Raw genomic sequence first — 24,298 nt, 5'->3', positions numbered from 1 at the left:
TTGGAGAAGCAGCAGGCTGGAAGCTATCTATCTTACCCAGAGCAATCACAGCTCACCCTCACAGTGGCAGCTGGAACTGGGATCACACAGAAGACAACCCTGAGCAACAAGGACTCCTGTGCCTGGAGCCAGTTCTTGCTTTAAAAAAAGCTGAAGATAACCTATCAACACCTTTTCACTTAATTATCACCTATGCACCCCAGTACATCCTTTACAGCCATGCCCAACATGGGGTTACTCTTCACTTTAAACAAGTGCTGCCGCACTAGCCTGCTAAAAACAGTTGTGCTGGCTGCCATCCACAACCCACCCTGGTGTACTGTCACAGAGAGCTCCCTCTCTGCATTTCGATTCAGAACAGCAAGTGCCTTGTAATTGTGGATGCCAGCATCCCAAGGGTGGGCAAGACAAGCACAGCAGCCCACAGGCAGCAAACAGCCATGAAAACCCTCGTGCTTTTTATGTTCCTGCTTTACAAGAGCAGCCCCTTGCTCAAACAAGCCTGTACCACAGCCTGTTCCTGGCAATCTTGGACTGGGAATTTAAAGTTGGCTAATCCTGTCCACCACAAGGTTAATTAACTGGCAGTGCTGTGACATGAAATAAACATATTAGCAGGCTCTCTTCTGTCTTTATCCCCGATTCTTCCACAAAGAAACAACAAACCCCAAAACCAAACATGGCTGAAGAGCAATGCAATGCACAACTTTTTCACTAGGTGGAATTAATTTCTTGTATTACTAGTACATGCTGCACGGACAGCAAAAACTGATCATCTGAAGAGAACATTACGGGGAAAAACATTGAATGTCATGGTCATTTGCGGGCTGGAAGTGACTTAAGACACAGCCAGCATAAATCATCGCTCCAAGAGACAGTCATTTTTCTCTGTAGTTCCACCTTTCTGTTTCTGTGGTCTTTGGGGTTACAGCTGTGCCAGTTTCCCTGCATTTCCCAATGCACACTATAGGCTGCTCAAAGACCCACAATAATAAATCAGCAGTTCTCATAGGAAGCAAAATTACTCATAAAAATACACAAAAGACTGGAAGGAAGAGAAACAAACATAAAACACATTCAAAAAGGTTAACTTACATGTTTTAGTTGAAAAACACAAACGTTATCACAAACATTTGAGCTCTCAACAAGGATCAAAGCTTTGAATGCTCCATCTCAGCTGTTTAGTGGAACCAGATGATAGTAAGGCCACACTGCCCTGCACACACCTTCTCCAGGTCTTACACTTGGTTTCTGGGCCTGATCTCCAGCAAGCAGTATAGCAAGAGATGGGATGCACCAAGAGAAGATGCAAATCCTACACAGCTGCTTCTGTTTGCTCACTGTGAGATAAAAGAAATGGCTCAGAAGAAAAAAACAGCTAAAGACATGTAAAATCAGCACAAGGCAACAGACCATGCATATTGAACACGAGTGAACAAGGACACAACGTGGAAAGCAGAGAACAACAGGAGAACAGGAAGAAACAAATAACCACCTGTGTGAAATTCTGGCCTCTGACACCCTGGTGTCATCATCATCAAAGCACATCAACATCAACCATCCTAGGATTTCACCTTCAGTACTTTAAATTAATCCTTATCTACCTTCTGCTGTAACACAGAGGCTTTCAAACTTGTATATGGTGGGAAGAAAAAAACAACCCAAACAGCTAATAAGTCTCAACTTCCCTCCTTCCAAACACATAAAGGCAAAGGGGGTGAAGTTTCCCAGATAAAGTCAGCAAAGAGGCAAACACTGGTGGTCATTATAGCTCTATTGAGGTGAGCCCTCAAGACAGTCAGACAGGAAAGTCGTACAGAGCCTGCAGTAACAGCTGGGATATGCCCGCATGTGGCTAACGTGAGCTGAATATGCAAAGTCCACAGCCTTCACGAAGACACCAAGCCGCTGACGGGCATCAGCCATGGACTTCACTTCGCTGGCCTTGATGATGGCATCGGCTTGGGAATAGAGGTAAAGCTCAGGCCACCGCGAGGGTGCTTTCAGCAGGACATCATAATGGCTCTCATGGATGAAGCGGGTCAATGGGTACAGCAAGATTCGAAGCACAGCAGCTGTGGTAGCAAAAGCAAGTAAGAGGAAATACTTGAGCAGCACATTCCTGGACACCAGGATTGTTGCAAAGGCACGAAGGGCTCCTCTCAGGTTTCTTCTGCCAGGGGCACTATCAAAAATGGTGCCTGCTACTTTGAGGTCTTTAAATTGCTTGTGAGAGTGGAGCATTTCCATGATGTAGCGGTACAGCATGACACCACCATTGCTGAAAACGTGGAAAAGAACCGGTCTGTTCTCAATGCTGTATTCAAAGAGTAGCTCCAGAAGTCGCTTGGCTGGGGTCTGGAGGGACCTGATGCCACAGGTCTCAGAGAAGAATACCATCCTCCACGGAGCCGTGTAGCGGATGACAGTGCACCCCTAGGAAGAACAGAAAGAGACCCCACACACATTTAGGCTGTGCTGTAAATCACATGGAGTAGGCAAGCATCAACACAAAGAACACGAAAATTTGGGACAGAAACTACAGGGCCAGAAGAAAGTCTTCAGTATCTGCAGCAATGCACCAATATGAATAGGATTATAATAATCATAACAGCACACACTATTATGAAAAGGTTTATGTGGTACCAGAGGCCTGGATTTGATAATACCTTAAATCCTTTCAGATCTTGTGCTAACTGGCACAGCCCCTGTGGACACTGCCACCCAAGCTTTTACAAGTGTTAGTCTTCACCCAGGAAGAGAAAACCATCTCTCTGATTCACAAATCATAAGTACCAGCCATTTGGGTAAGAGGGGCCTGCTCTGGTACACATCTAGTTTGTGATACTGAAACAAATGCAAGGAGAAGGAACTTCTTCCTGTCTTTGGGCAGTACTTGTTTGCACCTGTCTCCAAGACTCACCCACAATAAACACTGACATTTTCATAAGCCTTTTTGAAGTGCTCCAGCTGTACAAGTGAAGAGCAGTGGTTCAGAGACTCAGAATGCCTGATCAACTGCCTTTACAGTTAAGGCCTTACATATAGGTGTAGACTGGGAAACAGGATCTTGGAGGAGTTTCTAAATAAAGCAGATGGCACTACATTTATAAATGCTTTAGGTCTTTTCTACCACCTAAACTTACTGACATAACACATTGACAAACACAAGCCAAAGCCACCAAGTCAGCCCTCCAGCCCAGAGCTCCATAAGCAGTGCGTGAGGAAGAAGGAGATACCAAGTTCTTAAATCAAAGTCTTCTATACAGTCCTACCATGGTTGCAGCCACTTCCTTGCTAGGGAGCTAAGAAACCCCTTTCTCTCCTTTCCCATTTGTGTCATCTTTCTGACACAAAAGTATTTTTTACAAAGTTATGCTGCCATGTAACATGCTCCTCATCTGCTCAGCAGCATTTCTTATTCACAACATTCACTTCACTATTAATTCTTCACTAGAACAAGGCAATTAATGACTCTTGCACTAGATTACACATTAACAATAATCTTGTTAATGTACAAACTTTACCACCTATAGCTGAAACAGACCTGGATAAATACTGGATCTACGAGCTGGGGTCACTCCAGTGAAATACAGTATTAGAAAATATTATAACTTAGGGAACTAGTAATTAGACAGGCCTCTCTAGCTCAAACACAGGGAGCTCCCAGTAAGCAGGTATGATTATTATAGGATGCCGTTCACAGACGGGGTGAAATGAATTTGCATTACAATATTTAGATGAATCACCTTGACAGGAAGGAAAAGCCAAACAAATGACAGATGCTGATGGGCTCTGTCAGTCCTCAGCCTGGCCTTATCAGGTCTGTGCTGTGACCGATTAGGAAGCCATAAACCCATAATCTTTCCCCACATGTTTATCTGTTTGGAAAGCTAACATAGTTCATATCATTCCTGAATAACTTCAAAAGCCTCAAAATACTCCAGTGATTCACACAAGTTTCTCTGAGGCAGTAATTTTGTCTCAGCTGCACATACAGAGATGACATCAGCCACTGTTAGGTAGCGCTGCCTGGGCTCCAAGAGACAAGGAGTTTCCAATGACAACAGAACTTGCCACCCGCTCCCGACTCTTCAGACTAAGAGAGGCTCTAGAGTGATTTTACCAACATGCACAAAAGAGGCAGTTTGTCAGAGAGCTGCATGACTGTCATAAAAATATGACTCAGGTACTCACCTTCTGGCTGTAGATTGCACTGTATTTGGCCAGGTATCTGTCCTGGCAGCCTGCCCAACCCAGAAGGATCACCACAGGCTGACCATCTGCATGCCCTCTCTTGGTACTGCTTTCTGAAACAAATCACAAGATTTCAAATGACTATCCTCTCATCTACCAGAATCAGAACTTACGTCAACTTGCTTAATAAAGTTTAAAGGTAATGGTGAACGGGGTATTAGCTTAATTTCTCAGTCAGTCATGCACACTGCCCCATCCCAGTCTCACTACATGGACTTGCAGCACAGTTTCAATCCCTGCAGCTTCCCAAAGCTCTCCACTGATGAATAACCAGCAGTGTGCAGATCACTACGGGGGCCAGAAACCCCCTCCTCACACCTCCTAGGAGCTGGGGAGGCATCAGAGACCACTTCCAGAGGGAAAAGGTCCTGCACTGCCCTCCACAAACGACCAGACACCTGCTACACAAGTGTCCCCACGGCTCCCAACAGGTCCCCCAGGTCCGATCCCCAACGTCCACCCTCAGGACCCCCCGAGGCCTGGTCCCCTTGTCCACCTTCAGGAGCCCCTCAGGCCCGACCCCCGCCTCTCCACCCTCTAGGGTCCCCCCGGCCCTCCTGTCACTGGGGTCCCCCTGGTCCCCCCGCCTCCCCTTTCCCCTCGGAGCCCCCCCACGCCCGCTGTCCCCCTCACCGCCGTCGTCCCCCGGCGCCAGCTCCACCACCGCGTCCTTCATCCCGCTGGCTCCGGTGTCCACAAACTCCCCCCTCACACCCCACCGGCGCTTCCGTTGTCCCTCACAGGAAGCCCCGCCCTCAGCCCCGCCCCGCAGCCAATGGGAAGGCGAAGCGCCCACCCCGCCTCACTCTCCGTCCCCTCCCCGCCTCCCATTTCCTTAGCAACGCGCCCTTAGTACCCGGAATGAAAGCCCCGCCCACTGTGGTGTAAACTCTCTCTCCCATTGGGCAGGAGGGGTAAAAGCGGGTTGTGATTGGCTCGGCAGTTATTCGGCGGGTATCCGCCCTCTCAGGGAAGTTGAGGGGGAGTGAGGGGCCGAGGCGGGCCCTGCCGTTGCGGGGTGTAGGGCCTGGAAGAATCGGGATGAGGGGGACTGTAGGGACTGGAGGTCGGGACAAGGTCAGAGGGGCTGGGGGATAGGTTGGCAGTGGGGGCTTGAGGGGGTTGCTGGTCCTGAGCTGGGCGTTTGGAGCTGGGGGAGTTCCTGAGGACAGGGAGTGCATGAGGGACTATAGGGCCTGAGGTGGTTTTGGGGTGTAGTTGGGCTGGCTCAGGCCTGGAGTGGGGAATGTTGAGGCTGCAGTGGATTAGGGCAGGTAGGGCTGGGATCCATGCAGGGGTCAGTGCAGGGCCTGGCTGGGGGTGAGAGGAGTGCAGGGGTTAGGTTTGGGGTGCTAGCTGGGGTTAATGGTGCTGGGAGGCAGTGTAGTGAGAGGGGCCAGTGGGACTGTGGGTGTTGGGTGGAAGGTACTGGAGTGTACTGAGGAAAGTACATTGTGTATGAGGAGGGTTGTGGGGGACTTGAGGTGTGGCAGGAGGGGGTGAAACCTAGGGAAATACAAGCTCTAAGCTTTGCTTGAGGCTAGGCCCAGTCTTAGTGTTGTAAGATGCAAAGGTAGTGCCAAATCACCGTCACTCTGTCCTTCCATGAGTTCAAGGCTGTCAGTCCCTGGCACCTCACACTCCCACTGAGGCTGATGCAACACCACTCTTGTCTTTTGATCTCAATCTGATGATTTAGCAGCACTCTGAATGTAAAGAACTGCTGAATTGCTAGAGCCAGTTGCTAAATCACTTGTCCTTTTCTTGGCAGCAATAAAGCTCTGCCCTGACCCAGCCTTGTTTTGGTTATTAGGTCCAGTGGACTGGGGTGGCAGCCCAGCACTGTTGAGAGCAGAGTTTGAAGCCAGTTACATGCTGATGCTAGCAGTGACAAACGACTCAGGCAAGTCATTTAACTTCCCATATGTATCCATCTGTATGTTCCCATATTTAAAATAGTCATCATAAAAATATTCATGTACATTTTCAGGGTACTTTGTAATGTCGGCTTAAAGACAACTCTGTCAGCAGCTGCTGTTATTATAGCAACCAGGGACTGATACCACTGTATCCTCAGAAGCCTCATGTTATTGTTTCCAACTCTTTTTTTTTTGCCATTGATTCATAGGCAAGCCCTATGTATTCCTAAAATCCTCACGTCTAGAGGCTGGTGCTGGTATTTCTGAATAGTGGAGGGCTTGCTGCAGCTTTATAATAAAAATAAGATAGCATTACACCACCAGCATCTTCAACATAAATATGGAAACATTAATTTAGAATCAATTTGGGGATGTTTCAGACTGTAAAGTTCTTTTAACTAGATCTCTGTTAAGGACAGAGGAGCACTTTATGGGACTGTAAATTTCATGCAAACAGCGCTGTGAAATACAGGTTCCCCCTACACACTAGCTGTTCTCTCAATATCAATCATATGCCTTGCAAGTAATGTTTCACAAATATTCTGTAAATCACAGGAAAATGCTCGCAGTAATGTGAAATATGACTTTCACTTGACTGTTTCACCAGAGGCCCCTAACAGGCCATTCTCCTGTCAGCGCTAACATTTGTTATGGCTAATAACATTTTCAATCACAACTATTTTGGGAAAATGGATTTATTTTAAACCTGCTTCCCTGCAAAGGAGATCCTGAAAATGCCCTGCCAAGGACACAGGCTCCTTACAGAGCACAGATCGTTAATTCCCAAATGAGATTTCATCTCCTCGTAGTTCTCAAACATTGTTTCTTAGACAGCTTTTTGAAGACGTTGTTTGTTTGTTTGTTTTCAGGTACTGTTTTCAGGTACTGAGGTTCATGTTCACTTCTTGGTCATTGCTTTCAGTCTGCTCAAGGTAATATGAATGGAAAGTTACTTTTGAGCAGCTTGGGGGTATTCTGGAACTGATCTGGAATTTTGCTCTAGATTCTAGGGAAAAAAAGCTTAAGAACTTTGTGGATAGGAAATTGGTAATCTTGGTGACTTATATTACATTGAAAGAAACTTCTGAAACCTGAAGATTTTGTGTCCTAAAGATTTTTCTTCCTAAACCACACTTTACATAGAACCTAAAATGGTGCTTTTCTTGTGTAGGAAGTTCAACAACGGTATTAGATAGGACATGAATTCCTTTCTCATCCTCAAGCATGTTGCTGCGCCTTGATGGAGGACAACATGCCTGTGTTAATGTAGATGTCTGTGACCTCATCCCTCTTTCTGCACCTGTTTGTGTATACAGACACTGGTGCTTAATTGCAATGCTCCTTGAGGTTGGTCAGTCTCTTGAGGCCAAACACATACACATCAGTGGAATTCTCATCTACCTGAATGGAGAACTTTATCCTCTAATGTTTCATTCCCCTACCAAGTGTACCTTCACAATTGTCAAGTTGGACTAGGGGATATACCATACTGAGTGAAAAGTGTGCCAAAGAATTTGGGCAAATTATGGATTGCTTTATTTAACACCTGTATGAAGGGATGGAAGGAAGTGCAGGCAAGGAATGTTTCTGGACTTTCTGTCTTATTGTCTATAGTTCTTATAATTTTAGGTTTTCTTAGATTATTTAAAACTATGCCATAGCAATTAGCTAAGTAAAAAACAGAGCAAATATCTGTCATGCCAAAGGGTCCCAAAGTGCTATCCCACTGACAAGAACAAGCACATCTTCCTGGAGTGGATGTGGACCCAGTCCAAATGACTGTCACTGCATCACACAAATGAGGGCATGCTGCACTGCTGTGCTAACAGGCATTTACAGCCCCCTTGACCCTGTCACTCCCCATAAATCCATACTTATTTGTGATCTCATTTCACACTAGTTATTCTGTGGCAGGTCAGCTATGGGATGCAGTTTTCATATCATGAGGCTAGTGAGAAACCAAGGCTGGGGTAATGGGTAACATCAAAATGACTTTATTAACAGAGCAGAGAAGAGAGCTCCTGTGGTGAAGCCACCTGCCCTGGAAAATAATCTCAAGTCTGTTGCAAATTCATTGCACAGCTTCAGACACACCAGAACTCTCCTTTTGCCTCAGGTTTTCTATCTATGAAATTAGTATAAAGGATAATGAGATTAAATTAATGGTTAGTAAGTGCTTTAAACCTAAATGATTCTATATTATTTGCCAGAGATTTTAAATCTGATCTTGGTAGGAACTCCTTAGTACAGACTTCTATCTTCTAAGCCCTTTTTTAACTTCTTTCTGACTTTTCTCTAGGCAGAAGAGATCATGACTTCTGTCACAGAGCAGGAAGCCACCAGGAGCCTCATGGTTTTCTTGCAGGAATGGGATAGTGCCCACAAAGTTGCACGAAGCTACATAGTGGACAACTTCATTAAAAGCAATGACAGCAAGACAGAACCAGAACTGGAGCTCTCCCAGGGAACCAGCTGTTTCTGGCTCGCCTAGCAGCATGGCTCAAGATGACATATCTGCTTCCTTGGAGGTGGCAGTGGGATGGAGAGGAGGGGAAAGTTCTCCACTGAAAGATTGTTTAAAGAGTAAGCTTCTGTATGGAGATATCCATATCCAGCTGTGTTCTGCATGGTTAAATATCCCTGTCTATCCAAAGATGGAACTAAAGGGAGAGCCACGTAACCTGTCTCTCAGGGACCTAGAATTAGTGGTTTTTCTCATATTGGGATGATGGGAAGGTCCATGCACTCTCACATGAGAGAGTAGGCAATTCAGACCTCCAGACCACCAAAGGAGGCCTGTGGGACACCACAGTGGTCTGCAGCTCTCTCCTTAACCCTGCCAAACAGCTACACGTACAGCACATGCCTCAGCAAACTGCTCAGATCCATTGGCATCTTTTTATCTGCTGCAAGCGGGTGAGTATGGCATGTCACCGTATCAGAGGCTCGTAGGGAAGGCACACAAGGGTGAGCAGATAAAGCAACAAGTCATTGGACATGTTTTGTGAGAGCTGTGTAAGAATTTCAGGCAAGGCAAGCCTCAGTGAGGCTTCTGGTAGGAATTTTGAATGCTCTCCAAACCAAATCCACTGCTTATGCACATCTCCAGAGCCATCGGGTCCTTGACACAATCTGAAATGAGTGTGGTGAGAGTCTGAGTGCAGAGATGAAGCCTCCTCTGACTGTGGTTCTGAAATGAGCACAGGGTAAAACAGGAGCTGGTGACCTGCTGGCAGCAAAGCATCCTGTTAGCAGGCATCTGCCTCTGTGTTTCAGGCTAAGCCTCCTGGTGTTCCCTGCTCGGGCACCCGCACTCTAAGGCAGGAGGTAATGGTTCCTGGGAGCATGATGTGGTGGCAGAGGAAGTAGGTGATGCTTTTGGCTTTGTTCCCCCTATCTTTGCAGACACAGATGCCTTATCGAATTCCTAGAGATTGGAGGTGTCTTGATTCTCCTGGAAATACCAGGGCTGAACTACCACGAAGAAGAGGACAAGAGGGAGTCTGTAAAGCTGCTGCAGCTCATCGCAGATGCTGGCAGGAAGTATAGGGAGCTCATCTGTGAAAGCTACGGTATGCAGTGTGTCCATATGTGCTTGTTCCTAGTTCAGACAAGGATGTTATCCCTTGACCTCTAGCCTCTGGGGCTGCTGGAGTTACGGAGCCATTCCCTTTTCTCCCCCTGCTGATGGCAAATGCCCCAGTGTTCTGCTAGAAGGAGTTCAGAGTTTTGGCTGTTGTTGAGCAGTTGCATTTCATCCCCTCTCTCAGTTTGTACTGAGCTTGCTTTCTTTAAACTTATTTCTTTCGATGTGATATTGCTGTCCTCCTGGTTGCACTGCTTCAGTTAAAACCCACAAAACAGTTTCCCTTCTTATCTGCAGCATTCACCTACTGCAAACTTTCCTCTTGGGGTGGGAGGGTTTTGCAGTTTGTACCTTGGCCAACTGAACATGAGCCAGCTTGTGCCCAGGCAGCCAAGGCCAACGGCATCCTGGCCTGTATCAGCAATAGTGTGGTAAGCAGGACTAGGGAAGTGATCATCCCCCTGGTGAGTGATCATGAGCACTGGTGAGGCTGCACCTCAAACACTGTGTTCAGCTCTGGGCCCTTCACTACAAGAGAGCTATTGAGCTGCTGGAGCAGGACCAGAGAAGGGCAACAAAGCTGGTGAAAGGTCTGAAGCACATTTGACAAGGAACAGCTGAGAGAACAGGGGTTGTTTAGTTTAGAGAAGAGAAGGTTCAGGAGGGTACTTATCTCTTCTCTACAGCTACCTGAAAGGAGGATGGAGAGGAGGTGGCTGGTCTCTTCTCCCAAGTAACAAGTGATAGGACAAGAGGTAACAGTCTCAAGCTCCACCAGGGGAGGTTTAGAATGGATAATAGGTACAATTTCTCCATCAAAAGGGTGGTCAGGCACTGGAAGAGGCTGCCCAGGGCAGTGGTGGGGTCACCATCCCTGGAATTGTTCACAAACCATGTAGATGAGGCCCTTATTGACATGGTTTAGTGGTGGACTTGGCAGTCCTAAGGTCGAGGTTGGGTTTGATGATCTTAAAGGTCTTTTCCAGCCAAGTTGATCCTATGATTTTGAAAGAACATGATAACAGGTTTTTTCTTGTTTTGTTTCTTTTTTCCCTGGGCACCATAAGCCAAACCCTGTTAGCCATTCTGTAGCTCAGATTCTATTGTCAGAGGCCATGAAGTGATACCTGCCATCAAAGAAAGACAAAGCCGCAGGATCATCAGAGCGATCTTTAGCAGTGCCAGACTCTGCTCCTGTCAAAGCGCCTTGGCCACATACTCCAGTTAGAATTTTGCCAACTGGTTTTCCAAAGAAAGAACTTTTTCTTGGCTTTTCTTCTTCAAGCCCTATTTTGAGTGGGATGTGGTGCTGGGTTCCCTCTGGGGTGACAGTGGAACAGCTGAGGTGGGTGATCCAGGCTCATGCAGGCACATGAGTTGGTGTCTCTCTCTCCACAGGAGTGCAATCCCTTGCCAAGTTCTTGGCCACTTCCAACTGAGCAGAGGCTCAAGAAGACACACAGATTCTGCTGGACTCTTTGGGCCACAGCAATCCCAAGTACCAGAACCAAGTCTACGAAGGCCTCATTGCTGTGCTGCCATGTGACTTCCCCCGAGCCCAGTAGCTGGATCTGCAGACACTGCGGGTCATGAAGGTAGGTCATGGCTAAGGGCAACATTAGCTTCCCTATCTGTCCTTCCTGCCCTGGCAGGAGCTGGAACAGCCTCCTTGGCATCAGGGTTGAAGGAGCACAGCCTGGAGTCCGGTGTGAAGACTGCCCCTGTCACTGTCCCCTTTCCCCCACAGGATGTGGTGGGAGAGGTGCCCACAGCTGTGGTGGAGCTGGTGCTGGGTGTGCTGTGCTCCACACACCTGCAGGTCCAGCACGAAGGCAGGACCTGTCCAGCCACCCTGGGCAGGGGCTGAGGGTGCCTGGGGGAGGCTGTGGGTGTGCATAAGGGCGGCTTGGGCAGGGGATGGGATGCTTCGGCCCGTGTGGCGGCGGGACCAGAAGGGCGGATTATCCCGCATGGGGCTAAGGCCTCCCTCGGCGACTCGGGTGCCTCATTAGCATGCGGCTGCTTAGCATTGCTTCATTTGCATACCCAGGGTGCACTGCGGACCGGCGCCACGGCCCCGTTAAAGTTGTCCGTTCCCTCCGAGCCGCCGCCCCGGGTGCGGAGCATTGCCCGTGTACGCCGCAGGGGGACCAACGAGCTATAGCGGCGGGGACCGGGCGGGAGTGGCGGGGTCGCCGTGTGCTTCGAAGCGACAACCGGGGGAGGCTGCGTGTGCGCGGTTGATGGAGGGCATACTCTGGTTTCTCTTCAGATCGTATAAATCTTTCGCCTTTTACTAAAGATTTCCGTGGAGAGGAACAAGCACGAGTGTCGAGGAATTTTTTGAGGCTCCACTTCGGTGGAGCTGACCCTATTCTGGTTAAAGATAGAACTCGTTTTACTATTAGGAAAAGAGAAGGGGAAGGTGGCTGGGAGCCGCGATAGTGCAGTGACCGCAGAGTAGATAAACGAGCCGCTTTGGGCTGTGATAGCGAGGGTCAGCCTGGCTCTGGGAACTCAGTGGGGCCGGGCCTGGCCCGGCTGCCCGTAGCCTCAACCCGCTGCTCAGGCAGCTGCGCCGCTCCTTCTCCAGCCGCCGGCGGCCGCTTCATCACCCCACCCTGCGCAGGGCACCCTACGTCTGCCCGAAAGACGAGAGAACGGTCCCTTCCCTCGGACCCGGCTATGCACAGAGGCCGCTGCCCAGCAGGTCATACTCGGAGAGAAGCGGTTACGTGGGGACCTGCCCCCGCCCCGCAGCTCAGCGCCGTTCCGCTACCTCTCCCGGTGCCGGCTGTTCGCCTCTGCGCGGCGCTGTCGGCGGGCACAGCACGACCCAACCCGAGCAGCGCCACCTCCCTCCCCGCTTCCGCTCAGGGTCCAGCCTGCCCCTCTCCATCGCCCCGCCCCTCCCCGGGCCACCCGGTCCCCGCAAGGCCCCGCCCAGCGCTGCCGCGGTGCAGGGAGCAGGCTCCTCATTAGCATGTCCTTCATTAGCATACCCAGGGTGCAGTGCGGGGCAGCGCCGTGCCTCCCCGTTGCTGCCGCCGCCGCTCTGAACCGGCGTGGCCGGCGGCCTTGGGCCGAGCTGGGGGTGTCAATAGTTGCGGCGAGACGGTGCTGGTTGGGTGGGAAGTGTAGCTCGGAGGGGGGGGTCGCCGTGTCCTGCGGGGCAGCAGCTGAGGGTGGGAAGATTGCAGGGGGAAACGAAAGGCATACTCTGGTTTCTCTTCAGATCGTATAAATCTTTCGCCTTTTACTAAAGATTTCCGTGGAGAGGAACAAGCACGAGTGTCGAGGAATTTTTTGAGGCTCCATTTCGGTGGAGCTGACCCTATTCTGGTTAAAGACAGATCAACAACAGTGTGCGGGTGATTGCTGAAAGCATTCAGCTGTGGCTGTGTGCGGGTGGGATGCGAGCGGAGGAACATCTGACTCGTCGGGGTTTGGATGGGGAGAGAAGCAGAGTCTTATTATTGTGGGATAGGGACCGGCTGCGGGGCTGACTCCACGCCTCATCCGCGCCCCCCCCGCCGCTTCATTATCACAGTATCACAGTATCACAGTATGTTAGAGATTGGAAGGGACCTCAAAAGATCATCTAGTCCAATCCCCCTGCCGGAGCAGGAACACCTAGATAAGGTTACACAGGAACGTGTCCAGGCGGGTTTTGAATGTCTCCAGAGAAGGAGACTCCACAACCTCCCTGGGCAGCCTGTTCCAGTGTTCCGTCACCCTCACTGAGAAGAAGTTTCTTCTCAGGTTTAAGTGGAACCTCTTGTGCTCCAGTTTGTACCCATTACCCCTTGTCCTTTCATTGTTTGCCACTGAGAAGAGCCTGGCTCCATCCTCGTGACACTCCCCCTTTATATATTTATATACACTAATAAGGTCACCCCTCAATCTCCTCTTCTCCAAACTATAGAGACCCAGCTCCCTCAGTCTTTCCTCATAAGGGAGATGCTCCACTCCCTTAATCATCTTAGTTGCCCTGCGCTGGACTCTCTCCAGCAGGTCCCTGTCCTTCTTAAACTGAGGGGCCCAGAACTGGACACAATATTCCAGATGAGGTCTCACCAGGGCAGAGTAGAGGGGAAGGAGGACCTCTCTCGACCTACTAACCACCCCCCTTCTAATACACCCCAGGATGCCATTGGCCTTCTTGGCCACAAGGGCACAGTGTCGGACCCCCAGGTCCCTCTCCCCTACACTGCTCTCTAACAGGTCGTTCCCCAACCTATATTGGAACCTGGGGTTGTTCCTGCCCTCGTCATCAGCACCACGTTAATTTGCATACCCAGAGAGCACCGCGGCATTGCGGTGCTGCCCGGCCCCGCCGGTGTCCGCTGCTGCGGCTGGTACCCTCGGCCGGTCCGAGCTGTTCGGGTCTGCACGGCTCGGGTGGCCGCGGCGGGGCTGGGCTGCGGGGCACCGCGGGGCCGGGAGCGGGCGATCGGGTGTCGCCCTGAGCTCTGGGTGGCGGGGCAGGCGGGTGGTGATGGCGGGGGAGAGAGGCGGAGCATACTCTGGTTTCTCTTCAGACCGTATAAATCTTTCGCCTTTTACTAAAAATTTCCGTGGAGAGGAACAAGCACGAGTGTCGAGGAATTTTTTGAGGCTCCGCTTCGGTGGAGCTGACCCTATTCTGGTTAAAGACAGATCGAGTGCTTCAGTAACTGTTAAGACCCCCCTGGTTTAGCAGCCCTCTGAGCTCGGCGTGTTTCCTCCCGATCTTTCCCTTTGCCCTCTCCTCCAGCCATCCAGCTGCTGAAGGTCCTCATGGCCCATCAGGTCCGCCCAGCGCTGCTGGAGGGGCTCGTGTCGTTCCTGACACCATCCTGCAGGACAGAGCTCACCTTCCGCAGCGAGACCGCCAGAGGTACGCAGCGGGCTGCAGCCTCCCCAGGCTCCCTCAGCTCCTCCTGCAGGGCTCAGCCATCACCCTGAGTTGTAGGGGGGAGGCTCTTAGAGCTGCGTGCATCATGCACACAGAGCCTTGCAGGGTGTTACATATGATATTGTACCAATAGGGTGTCCCTAAGGTGCGTTTCCATGCTCTTTTCGTGTTAGCAGCATAACTCCACCTCCGCTCCCTTCAAACATCTTAGAAGCGTTTCAAAAGCATCATTCTTACCTTCCTCATGTTCCTCATGCAGACCCAGCCGCACTTGGCCTGAAAGAACCCAAGCTGGTGTATACTCAGCAGGCATCTGCTGCAAAAATCGTTGGGTAAGAAACTCGGGAGTAAAAACTACAGGAGCACTGAAGAGACCTTAGAGAAGAGGCTCCCTTTGGGTAGAAAAGGACATCAGTCACCCAGTGGAAGAATATAGTGCCTATGATGGACTCCAAACTAATGAACATCAGCCAATTCAGTATGATTTTCCTGCAGTGTCCACAAGATAGTGCTATCGGAACACTTTTCCTGCAAAAGCAGATGACAGAAAACTCTTGTTGGGTAGGAAGACACATGGGACTGTCTTCCAGGGATGTGCTCATGGATGTACTGTTGGTGGCATTCGAAGCCTAGTTTGTTATGGTTACACAAGAAACTTGCTGGGCTTTAATACACACCTGGAAGCTCCTGTCAATCATTAAACACGAATATCTCTGCAAGCCCATGTGTTACATGGTCACTGTGCCATACACAGCCAAACATTTCTTGTTTGACTCTCCTGTCTGTTGGTGTCACTGGGGTAGGGCAAGGACACACCATTTGCCATTGAGGTCACACCAAGAGGCCCAGCCTCAATTTGTTGCATGCTTGGTCCCACACACAAAGTGAGGGCTGATGGTCTATCTCATTGCAGTGTCTTAGCCAAGGAGTCAGCAGAAGTGGCTGAGGAGCTGATCCAGGTGAAGGTGGTACACGGCCTGATGGTTGCTGTGGGGAACCTGCATCATGTGGTCAGCCAGAGATACGCCAGCATCTCCCTGGAGGTGAGCATGGTGGGACACCATAGCATGGGGTCCGCTCCCAGAGCACCTGAAGAGGAAGGCTCCCTGCGCTGTTTTGGGGTTTCTCATTGGTTAGTTGGGGCTTTTGCCTCAGCATAGCAGGAAGGCTTGTTCCCAAAGGCAGGAGAGAAGTGACCCTTCAGGGAAGAGCTGTATCTCCACTCCTGCCACTCACTGCACACAGGATACTGGGAAGCCCAGTCTGGCCCTCACACCTCTGTTCTAGCCTCAGGTTTGATGTGGGTCACAAGCACACAGAGCTAAGGGGCTAACTAAGACAATTTGCCTGGAAAAAGGCTATTTTCCCCTGCTGATGCTGGCCTGCCTCAGCACAGCTCTGCCTGTGTAACAGTGGCAGGGAAGGACCTCATGGTCAGTAGCTGGGAAAGGCTGAATAAGCACTGGCTGAAAGCAGGCTGCTCAGCTTCCTGGTGCAAGCAGGCACAAACAGCAGAGCAGGATGAACTTCCTAGCAACTACTGCACTTGAACACAGTGTAACACATTCAAACATCTTCCCTCTGTCAGTGAAGGTGGGAACTGGCACTGGGGAACAAGTGAGGCTTGAGTAGGGAGCCACAAGTTTCTCTTGCTCTGTTCATGAAGTGCCACTTGTAGCACCAGCAGTAAAGGAGGTGGTCAGGGACTCACTGGCATGGGACACAGGTTAGCTGGAGCCACATCATCGCTACAGCTCTACCCTCTATACCCACACTCACATCCCCTCTCCCTTCACATCAACTCTCTATTCTGTTGCAGTATTTTGTCCACACATTTCCCTTCATGGAGGAGTCCGTGAAGAATGCATTAGGGGACACACTGTTCCAGTACTTCATGGTAAACATGTCTCCCTTATGGGGGTCATCAGTGGCCCCAGGACCTTGGTCTGTTTTGCAGGGATGTAGGGTCTGGGTTTCACAGGGAAAAAGCCTGTTAGCAGATGGGACTTTTCACAAGAACTAGTTTTGCATGAGAGCCCAGAACTATGGCCCCCTTTGAGAAGCATTCACTTTCAGTGTTCAGAAGATAATTGCTCTTCAAGACAGAGCAAGGAGGGATCTCAGATCTTCTGTGAAGTAACTTTAACTCATCCAAGTCAGGTTGCTCCTGACTGGCTACAGCAATTAGTAACCAATGTTGGGACCAGTGAGGGAAGGTGGAACAAACCAGGGGCAACATTTGCTCCTTGCACCCGTGCCCATCCTTACTTATCCCAAGACAGCACTGGAAAAGGCTTGATAATCCAAGCCATTAGTAACACCTGAAGTGGAACAAGACCCCCTTGCTTTAGTCACAACTAAAGCCCTGGTACTCTGGCTATGCCATCTTAATAGGATGCAGGCAGCACCCAGGTACAAGGCAGTTTTGACAGCTCAGAGGGCTCAACCCTAAACATTTGATCACAAAAGTGCCCCAGCAGTGGGGGAATGATCCTGTTTGGGTTGAAGTATCCCTTCTCTAACTGCTTGTCACTGCTGCTTGCCCACATCCCATTAACATCCTTACTCTTCTGCTGCCTTTTCCATGACAGTCCTGAGACCTGGTATGCAAAAATGGATCCACTCCAGGCAGAAGTACTGGCCTCCATTGTGGTAGATATCCCTTAGAGGCATGGCAAAAGTACAGTCCATAGAAGGTGTGTGCAGAGCTGCTGAAGGCATAGTCACTTAAATTACACCCTTTACTTTCAGGGGGAGAAGGTAGCTTAGGGAGCAAATGAGGATCAGTGATATAGGGAAAGAGAGAGTAATGGTAGAAGGAGATAACATGTTTGCAGCATGTTAGCCATGGGAAATTATGTGAAGTAAGATCCTGGGGCTATCTTCAAATCTTGAGTAAACTCCACTGGTACAAGGGAGTCTCACAGGAGCTTTCCTACATGCTGAGCTTTACTCAGCTGCAGGATAAGTACCCTCTAAACCAGCTCCTCCCTTGCTCAGCAAGTTCCAACCAGCCAGATCTCAAAATTGCAAGACAAGATTTATTTTGAGTGATTTTTAAACATTACAAGTGTAAAGACTTAAAAAAGAACTTCACCCAAGAAACCAGCCTCTCTACACCACCTGCGAGCCTTCAGGGACTCTTAGACTGCACCAGAATCAGCAAGAAACATAGTTTATAAGATAGAAGGTAATTAAATTCAGGAGCATTTATTTATCAAACTTATTAAAATACCAGTGTTGTATGATTACATACAAGTCCATTTTCTTTCTAGAAAAGCCAGACTTGCAACAGTTTTGCAATGTTTCAAGCACATCTGGAAAGGTTATGTACACTAGAAAACTATACACATGTATCTAGTTCTATTGGAAGAGACCATTGTCACTAGCAAAGGACCAAAGAGAGACGTCTAGCAGACTCTCAGCCCCCCTCCCCAGGCCTTGCAGGGGTGTTTCTGGCACTCTGCTAAGCACCCTGATACCAGACCATGGAGAGGGAGATGCTGCTGTGTTTTCTGCCCTCAGGCACACATGACCTGCAAACACTCTGCCACACTGAAAATAGGAATGACACAAACCAAACGAACATGCAAGACATACAGAAAACTGCTTGTCAACCACATTTTGCTGTATTTACTAAGGCCTCTTCCGCCTCATCTTCCTGCTGGCTTGCTCCTCCAGTTGCATGGCAGCCCCCAGGGCATCCAGAGTTTCTGTAAAGGAAGATAGGAGTCACAAGGTGACTTGACCTGGAAGCTGAGCTCCCTGGGCTGGCTGTCCCCCTCAGTAGGGCTCTGCAAGGGCCACAGAGGTAAGTGGACTGGGCAATAACTGCTCAGCCAATATCAGATCCTGCCTGGTCCCACAAAGCTCTTCAGTTGTACTTGTTCATCTCTCTCCTCAGCGGTTGCAAACCTGCAGTTTGCAGTTCAAACTAGATGCCACTAACCCAACCATCCCAGAGGACCAGATTTCCTCAGCCTATAAGGCAGAGAGGGCAGCAGGGCATTTACTCCTGCTATCTTGTCACCACTCTAGATGGTGAATGGAGAGATATGGGGATGCATTTGAGATGGGAGGACAGTTAGAGCTGCTTACAAAACAAGTCACTATTTCAAACTGACAGTTCACTTTGATGCCACAATTTTTAGCCTCATTTAAAAAAACTACAACCCTCATAGGCCTGTTTTTGAGGCACAGACTATGCCAGCTGCGATGGCTGGAGTGGCAAAGTACAAGTTACTGTGATAGTGGCAGAAAGGTAGCAATTACCAGCATAGCTTCCCCTGTTCCAGCCAGGCAGTCTAAGCACCCGCCCCTGTTACCATGTGTCAACCAACCCCATGCATCTCCCTTCCACCCCTGCTCCAATGAACGTGAGCAGGGCTAAGGAAACAGGCAGTTGACATCCTCCTGTGCTGAACTGGGAAGTCCCCAGACTGGGTCAGTACTGAACACTGGAAGGATTTTGTGGCACATTAATGCCCTACAGTAAGGCAAATGCATGCCAAACTGAGGTGCTGGCAGATGAGGCATCTCAGTATATGCCTGGCAGATTGATGTAAGTGGATGGTTATCAAGGCCTGATATTAATGAAAACAGGAATGGAAAGAGAGGGTACACCCCTATGAATCCCTAGAATATGGTACCAAGACCTATTTCTCAAAAGTCTGGGTTTTGGCTAAGGCAAAAGGTAAACTATATAACCAACCTAGGCAAACAGGCTTTAGCTCATCTGCTTTTAGTGGATATTGTGTTCTGCTCAAGGGAAGGCAGTGTTACATGGCAGTAAAAAGCAAGTGGAAGATTCTAGCCAAAATTTTACTTTGGAAAGTGCAGACAACAGGGTATTTCAGATCTGTCTCTATGATCACCAAAGAAAGTGATCGGAATCATAAGCAGAGGGACTGGGTGCTCAAACCCCCCACAGGTGTGCTGGTAGAATGACAGTGCTAGCCAGAGATAGGCATTAACATACCTCCAACACTCAGGAAGTTTCTTGAGCTCTCTTCTACAAAGTACTTAGCTGTGCTCACAAAGGTCTCAAGATCGTAGTCTGGCTGCTCCGTGATTCCCAAGAGGTAGTCAAGTTTAGTTGCCAGTCTCTGTTATTTACAAGGATAACAGTAAGAAACTGACTTTCTGGCAATTCAATTTGTTTCCTCAAACCTGGCACATCAGTCAACACAGCCAGGCTTCTACAGAGCAGTACCAGTCCGTGCTCACTAGCAGCAAGTAGAGGTTGCTAGTTGGAGGGGAAGGGGGACTGGATGGTCACAAGCACTGAAATGCCCCAGTTTAACCAGTTGGACGGGAAAACACAGGAAAAAGTGAGGAAAAAGTAACACCATAGTACAGCATCTTGCATTACAGCCCACAGCCTCCCTAGCAGCACTTGGCTCAGACAAGCAAGCTGCAGTCAACATGCAGAAGGCAGCCTAGGCCAGGCTTGCCTCTTCCACATACCTGTTTCAGTTCTTTAAGTTGCTCTACAACTTTCTCCTCATGTTCACTGATTTGAGTCATAGCCTCACGAAAGCTGAACATGTGGGGAGAGAGCTCTTCCTCCTCATCCTTGCAGAGCTGCAAGAAACAGTCCAAGTAAGAACAGCAAGTTGTTCCCAGCTTAAAGATCTGTCCAACCCACTGCATGCACGTACATTGTATTGAGGACTCAAGCCTTCCATTTCTTCACTCTCAGTCTCCATCTGATTCTGTGTTTCACCACCTCCATTATGAGAGCTTAGCTCTTTCACCCTGCAACAGAAAGATTTGTCACTCAAACTGTTCTTCCAGCAGTTCCTGGCCTACAGCACCGCAGAGCAGCTACTGCAAGCAGTCAGTGTTCAGCAAGAAACATTCAGCTGCACTCAAGTTCCACATTACCCCACCTAGAACAGCTCACATGGGCAGAAATCTCAGAGGGTTATAGGAGAAAGCAAGCTGAGATGTTTGTCTCCAGGACCTCTCCTGAAGAGAAACATCCAAACACACAATGCTAATTGCAGCAAAGCCTTTCACAGAAGCTGTTTTCCACATGTCAGCTTGGTTTAGCATGACCAGCTAAGAGAAGTTGGTATAGAAGGAAAAAGTTAAGGTTGATTTTTGCCCAGATACCCATTGTGCTGGAATACAGAAAGATGAAAGTCATGGCTGATAACTCGGTACAGCAGCTGGGCATTTCATTCCAGTTACTAGTGTCAAATTCATATTTCCAGTCAGTTTCAGGCTAATACCCCCTCTTCCTGGAGCTTGAACTTGCCCTTGCAAAGAACCCAATGGGCCAACTCAAGGCTAGAATCTTACTGAAGCATGCCAAGTCAGATCTTGCACTTTGTTGTGTACTTATAGGTGAGCAGGAATAACTGTCCACAAAAAGGAAAAATGCAACTTCACTCCAGAACCAGATCTGGAAATCTGTCAAGATTCAGTGTTCCAAATGTGTACAACAAGCATTACCATACGCCCTTCCAGCAATGTTTTGTGAACTAAATGAAGGCAAGCTACCAAGCCTGAGATGTCATATATTAACAAAATGATACTTGCACAACAGTCAAGTCTTATCTTTGCTTGTCACCTCACTGGAGGGGTGTAGAGGCATGTAAAGCAGAATCCAGGGGACACCCACTGCTCTGACACAGGTGTTCCAGCTGCCAGCAAGACACCCAGGGAAACCTGGGGCTTGGTCCCTGCCAATTTACCTTACCCTGCAGTCCAATTTACCTTACCCTGCAGGTAGCCAAGGTCAGCTGTGGGGCACTGCAAACACACTCCCACCATCTGCTTAGAGGCATTTGAGTTCTCAGGTCCTTCAGATTCCACCCAAAGTCTCCAAGGTACCATACCTTATTAGCTCATACTAAAGCCCATCAAGAACAAAGTGTTTTGTGCCACTTGTAGGGCACTATAAGGGACACATTCTTAGCACACACTTAGAGATTGGACCTAATGTAATCCAGAAAGTAAAGGACATGGAGGTAATCAGGACATGGTAAACTCCCTACAAAAACCAGGGCAGTCAAGTCCAGTATAACAGACTCCTCCTCTGAGGAAAGGAAACATTAGTCATGGTCTTATACAATCTATTATGTCTCACACTGAGAACACCCGGTTCAGTTTCATAAGACAGCTCTAAAATAATTTGCTCCTAACAACAAAGCTCCAAATCACCAGTACAAACAACACAAGAGAACCTGAGTTTCCAAAGGTCAGATTAAAAACAACCAAAGCACTTTCTGTGACGAGAATAAGATCTCCAAATCATAAGGGCCATTACCTGTCAGCATATCTCAGTGTGTTCAAGGTGTATTCACATGAGCTCATGCCTGGAGAAATCATTGCTATCTGCAAACAGAACAGAAGACCTCAGTGACTCTCACATCTGATTTCCACTCATGTTAATGGTCCTACAGATCTCACCAGGCATCTGGGATATGTTAGGGTAGAGTTGAGCCATTATCTCCAGTGCATTTTACTTCATAGTTCTGTGGGACATGCCAGTGGCCCTGCATCCAGCTTTCCACTGGTTTTGTGTATACCCACAGTGCTGCACCCCCACAGGAAGCAGAGCCCTTTGAGGGCATGCCAGGCTCTACTGTACATTCAGTGTATGAAAGTGACTTCTGCAGCCCTGCTTCTACCAGGGCTAGGCATAGCTCACCACTGCATCTCAGTCACCACAGGTGAGTGGAGAAGGAAACTGTATGACTTTTCTTGCCAGAGAAGTGAAGCTTTCTGCCTTTAAAGTCCCCTCATTCTAGAGGAGCACACAGTTATCCATGCAGTAAAACTGCAGAACCCATAAGCAGTGTGTGTGCCATGCACATACTCACCATACAGGTCCTTGAGTTTGTTCCTATGAAAGAGTCTCTCAGCACCTGGGTCAGCTTGCTCTCCCGGAAAGGGGTGTGAGATTTGTTCTGCCCTAAAGCTCGAATACATTCCTAATAAAAGATAAGTCTTGTGAATGCAATATCTGCACCTCTTCTCAACCAGCTCTGCAAACTATCAGCCACAAGTTGCTGGTAAATCCAACAGGCTGGAGAATGGTCATCTTTATTGCTTTAAATATCTTTATATTATATTTATTTTCTGTTTGTATCTTTAAATATACTCCAGGTCTTTGACTGTCACAGGACAGCTGGTATATCCATCATAGGTAAAAAAGATGGCTTGAATGAAGCTTGGAATGGCTGTGCCACAGAAAATATATGGACCCAGTCAGAGATCAATATGATCAGACAAAAGCCATTTATTACAAAGCCTTAACTCCTTATATACTATTTCTTGCATGCACTTACAGTGATTTGGCATATGATGATTGAATACATGTCTTGAAGACCCTTAGTGACTAACATGTAATTGGTTAAGCACAGGTGTGAGAACTTGACCTCGAAAGCTTGCCAACAGTCCACAGTTCTCATAACTCAGTGAATTCCAGCTTCTTCTTATCTTGCTTGCTTAAGCTTCCTCAGGCCTCTCACGGCCTTGCTGTATCTTTCAGGATTATTCAGTTTATGTACCATTATCCATTCTCCTGTGAGAACACTGTCTCCACATGGCTGTAACAGTGTCTGGCCTGACAATGCTGCACTGCTTTACTGGAAACACTCTAAATGGAATTATACACCATTTTCAGGGTTCTTGACATACTAAACTAGGATTTTTGGGGCTATTCTTTTCCCTTGCACTGGAACAGAGCAGAACAGACAACCCCAGAGTTGAACAGAAGTCATTAGCACTACTTGCTCCCTGAGCTATAGCTTACCTTCAAAGCCAGCAAGCTCTTATTGATCTCTGCACCTTCCATTCGTGTCTGCCGATCAGCACTGGATGTGTCTGCACCCCTCTCATTCCCTGCCAGATCCACTAAGGAAAATTTGCCAAGCAGTTTCCCTCTTCGGCGCAGCAGGATTTGGAAGCAGGCGTGCGACCGGGAAGAGCTGGCGTTTGCAAAGGTCTGCCCAGATGTCCTACAGCAAAGATGCAAACAAGCATTAGAACTGTGTCCCAGGAGATGCAACAGGTCCTGACAGTGCTAGACAAGACCTGCAATCATTCAGTTAAGTTGTTTAACCTCCTAGGCTTTATCCCACACATTGGTACTTCAAGTTTGGATGAATTATGGAATTACTTCTGATAGAAGAGCACAGAAGGAGTGCTGTGAGAAATATGAACCTGCATCCCAGTTGTAGAGATTTAAGGCTATCTAAGCGGCCTGGCTCAGCTCAGCCAGCCCTCCTTACTGCTAATGCCTTACATTTAGAGCTGGAAGACATGCCTTCAGCACAGCAGCTCCCGGCCTCAGAGCAGGCCACACATCATTTTCCTAATGCGTTTGCCATTACAGAGTAAGCTCAGCCAAGCTCCCCACTAAACAGCATTAGTTGTGATAGCACATTACAGTCATGGTAAATCCCCTTCTCCAGCCAAGCTGGCTTGGCACTTCACCTCTGCTGTGCAGCTGCACGTGCCCCATCACTACAAGATACGGACTGAAGGCTTAGAAGGTTACCATAAATCTCCCTAAGTCCTCCACTGTCATTTAATCCCCCAGAAGGCTGGCAGGTGCACTGTCCCACCTGTGTCCCTACTGCTGCGGGAAAGGGAGGGAGATTGTCCTAAAGTGAGGCAGGAGGC

General features: G+C 48.7%; 3 protein-coding genes, 1 long non-coding RNA gene and 3 other non-coding genes across 12 annotated transcripts in view; 5 read left to right on the top strand and 2 right to left on the bottom strand.

Moving 5' to 3' along the window:
* Positions 1 to 1,086: 1,086 nt before the first annotated feature.
* On the bottom strand, positions 1,087 to 5,438 carry TMEM53 (transmembrane protein 53). The gene is made up of 4 exons (XM_061345770.1): positions 5,064 to 5,438; positions 4,891 to 4,993; positions 4,198 to 4,310; positions 1,087 to 2,436 (listed from the first exon to the last, which is right to left on the bottom strand). Exons 1-4 carry the CDS (start codon positions 5,436 to 5,438, stop codon positions 1,774 to 1,776), a joined length of 1,254 nt encoding a protein of 417 aa, XP_061201754.1. The 3' UTR covers positions 1,087 to 1,773.
* A 288-nt stretch (positions 5,439 to 5,726) lies between these two features.
* ARMH1 (armadillo like helical domain containing 1) overlaps positions 5,727 to 24,298 on the top strand; it is a 25,283-nt gene continuing 6,711 nt past the window's right edge. The window contains 11 exon segments of the mRNA XM_061345007.1: positions 5,727 to 6,164; positions 8,480 to 8,641; positions 8,644 to 8,704; positions 9,024 to 9,092; positions 9,582 to 9,748; positions 11,161 to 11,357; positions 11,510 to 11,594; positions 14,519 to 14,641; positions 14,919 to 14,991; positions 15,573 to 15,702; positions 16,479 to 16,556. Coding sequence (XP_061200991.1) covers positions 8,488 to 8,641; positions 8,644 to 8,704; positions 9,024 to 9,092; positions 9,582 to 9,748; positions 11,161 to 11,357; positions 11,510 to 11,594; positions 14,519 to 14,641; positions 14,919 to 14,991; positions 15,573 to 15,702; positions 16,479 to 16,556 — 1,137 coding nt within the window. The 5' untranslated portion in view covers positions 5,727 to 6,164; positions 8,480 to 8,487.
* On the top strand, positions 12,015 to 12,129 carry LOC133208121 (U5 spliceosomal RNA). The gene has a single exon (XR_009724250.1). It is a non-coding gene; the product is annotated as a U5 spliceosomal RNA (small nuclear RNA).
* LOC133208105 (U5 spliceosomal RNA) lies at positions 12,978 to 13,092 on the top strand. Its single transcript, XR_009724234.1, has one exon. It is a non-coding gene; the product is annotated as a U5 spliceosomal RNA (small nuclear RNA).
* Positions 14,284 to 14,398, top strand: LOC133208122 (U5 spliceosomal RNA). The gene has a single exon (XR_009724251.1). It is a non-coding gene; the product is annotated as a U5 spliceosomal RNA (small nuclear RNA).
* Positions 16,792 to 18,005, top strand: LOC133207814 (uncharacterized). The gene is made up of 2 exons (XR_009724167.1): positions 16,792 to 17,355; positions 17,660 to 18,005. It is a non-coding gene; the product is annotated as an uncharacterized LOC133207814 (long non-coding RNA).
* KIF2C (kinesin family member 2C) overlaps positions 17,854 to 24,298 on the bottom strand; it is a 19,255-nt gene continuing 12,810 nt past the window's right edge. For all 6 annotated transcript variants that reach the window (XM_061344996.1, XM_061344997.1, XM_061344992.1 and 3 more), the window contains 7 exons: positions 23,427 to 23,631; positions 22,492 to 22,602; positions 21,936 to 22,003; positions 20,320 to 20,416; positions 20,126 to 20,242; positions 19,638 to 19,764; positions 17,854 to 18,372 (listed from right to left, as the gene is read on the bottom strand). In XM_061344996.1, the coding sequence (XP_061200980.1) occupies positions 18,296 to 18,372; positions 19,638 to 19,764; positions 20,126 to 20,242; positions 20,320 to 20,416; positions 21,936 to 22,003; positions 22,492 to 22,602; positions 23,427 to 23,631 (802 nt within the window). In that variant the 3' untranslated portion in view covers positions 17,854 to 18,295. The remainder of the gene's footprint in view (positions 18,373 to 19,637; positions 19,765 to 20,125; positions 20,243 to 20,319; positions 20,417 to 21,935; positions 22,004 to 22,491; positions 22,603 to 23,426; positions 23,632 to 24,298) is intronic.

The sequence above is a fragment of the Neopsephotus bourkii genome, unplaced genomic scaffold (genome assembly GCF_033783945.1).
Source record: "Neopsephotus bourkii isolate Nb327-2 ecotype Australia unplaced genomic scaffold, CSIRO-AGI_Nbou_v1 NB_234, whole genome shotgun sequence".
NCBI lineage: Eukaryota > Metazoa > Chordata > Aves > Psittaciformes > Psittacidae > Neopsephotus > Neopsephotus bourkii.
Note: the sequence above shows the minus strand (reverse complement) of the source record. Positions and strands in the feature narration are given on the sequence as shown.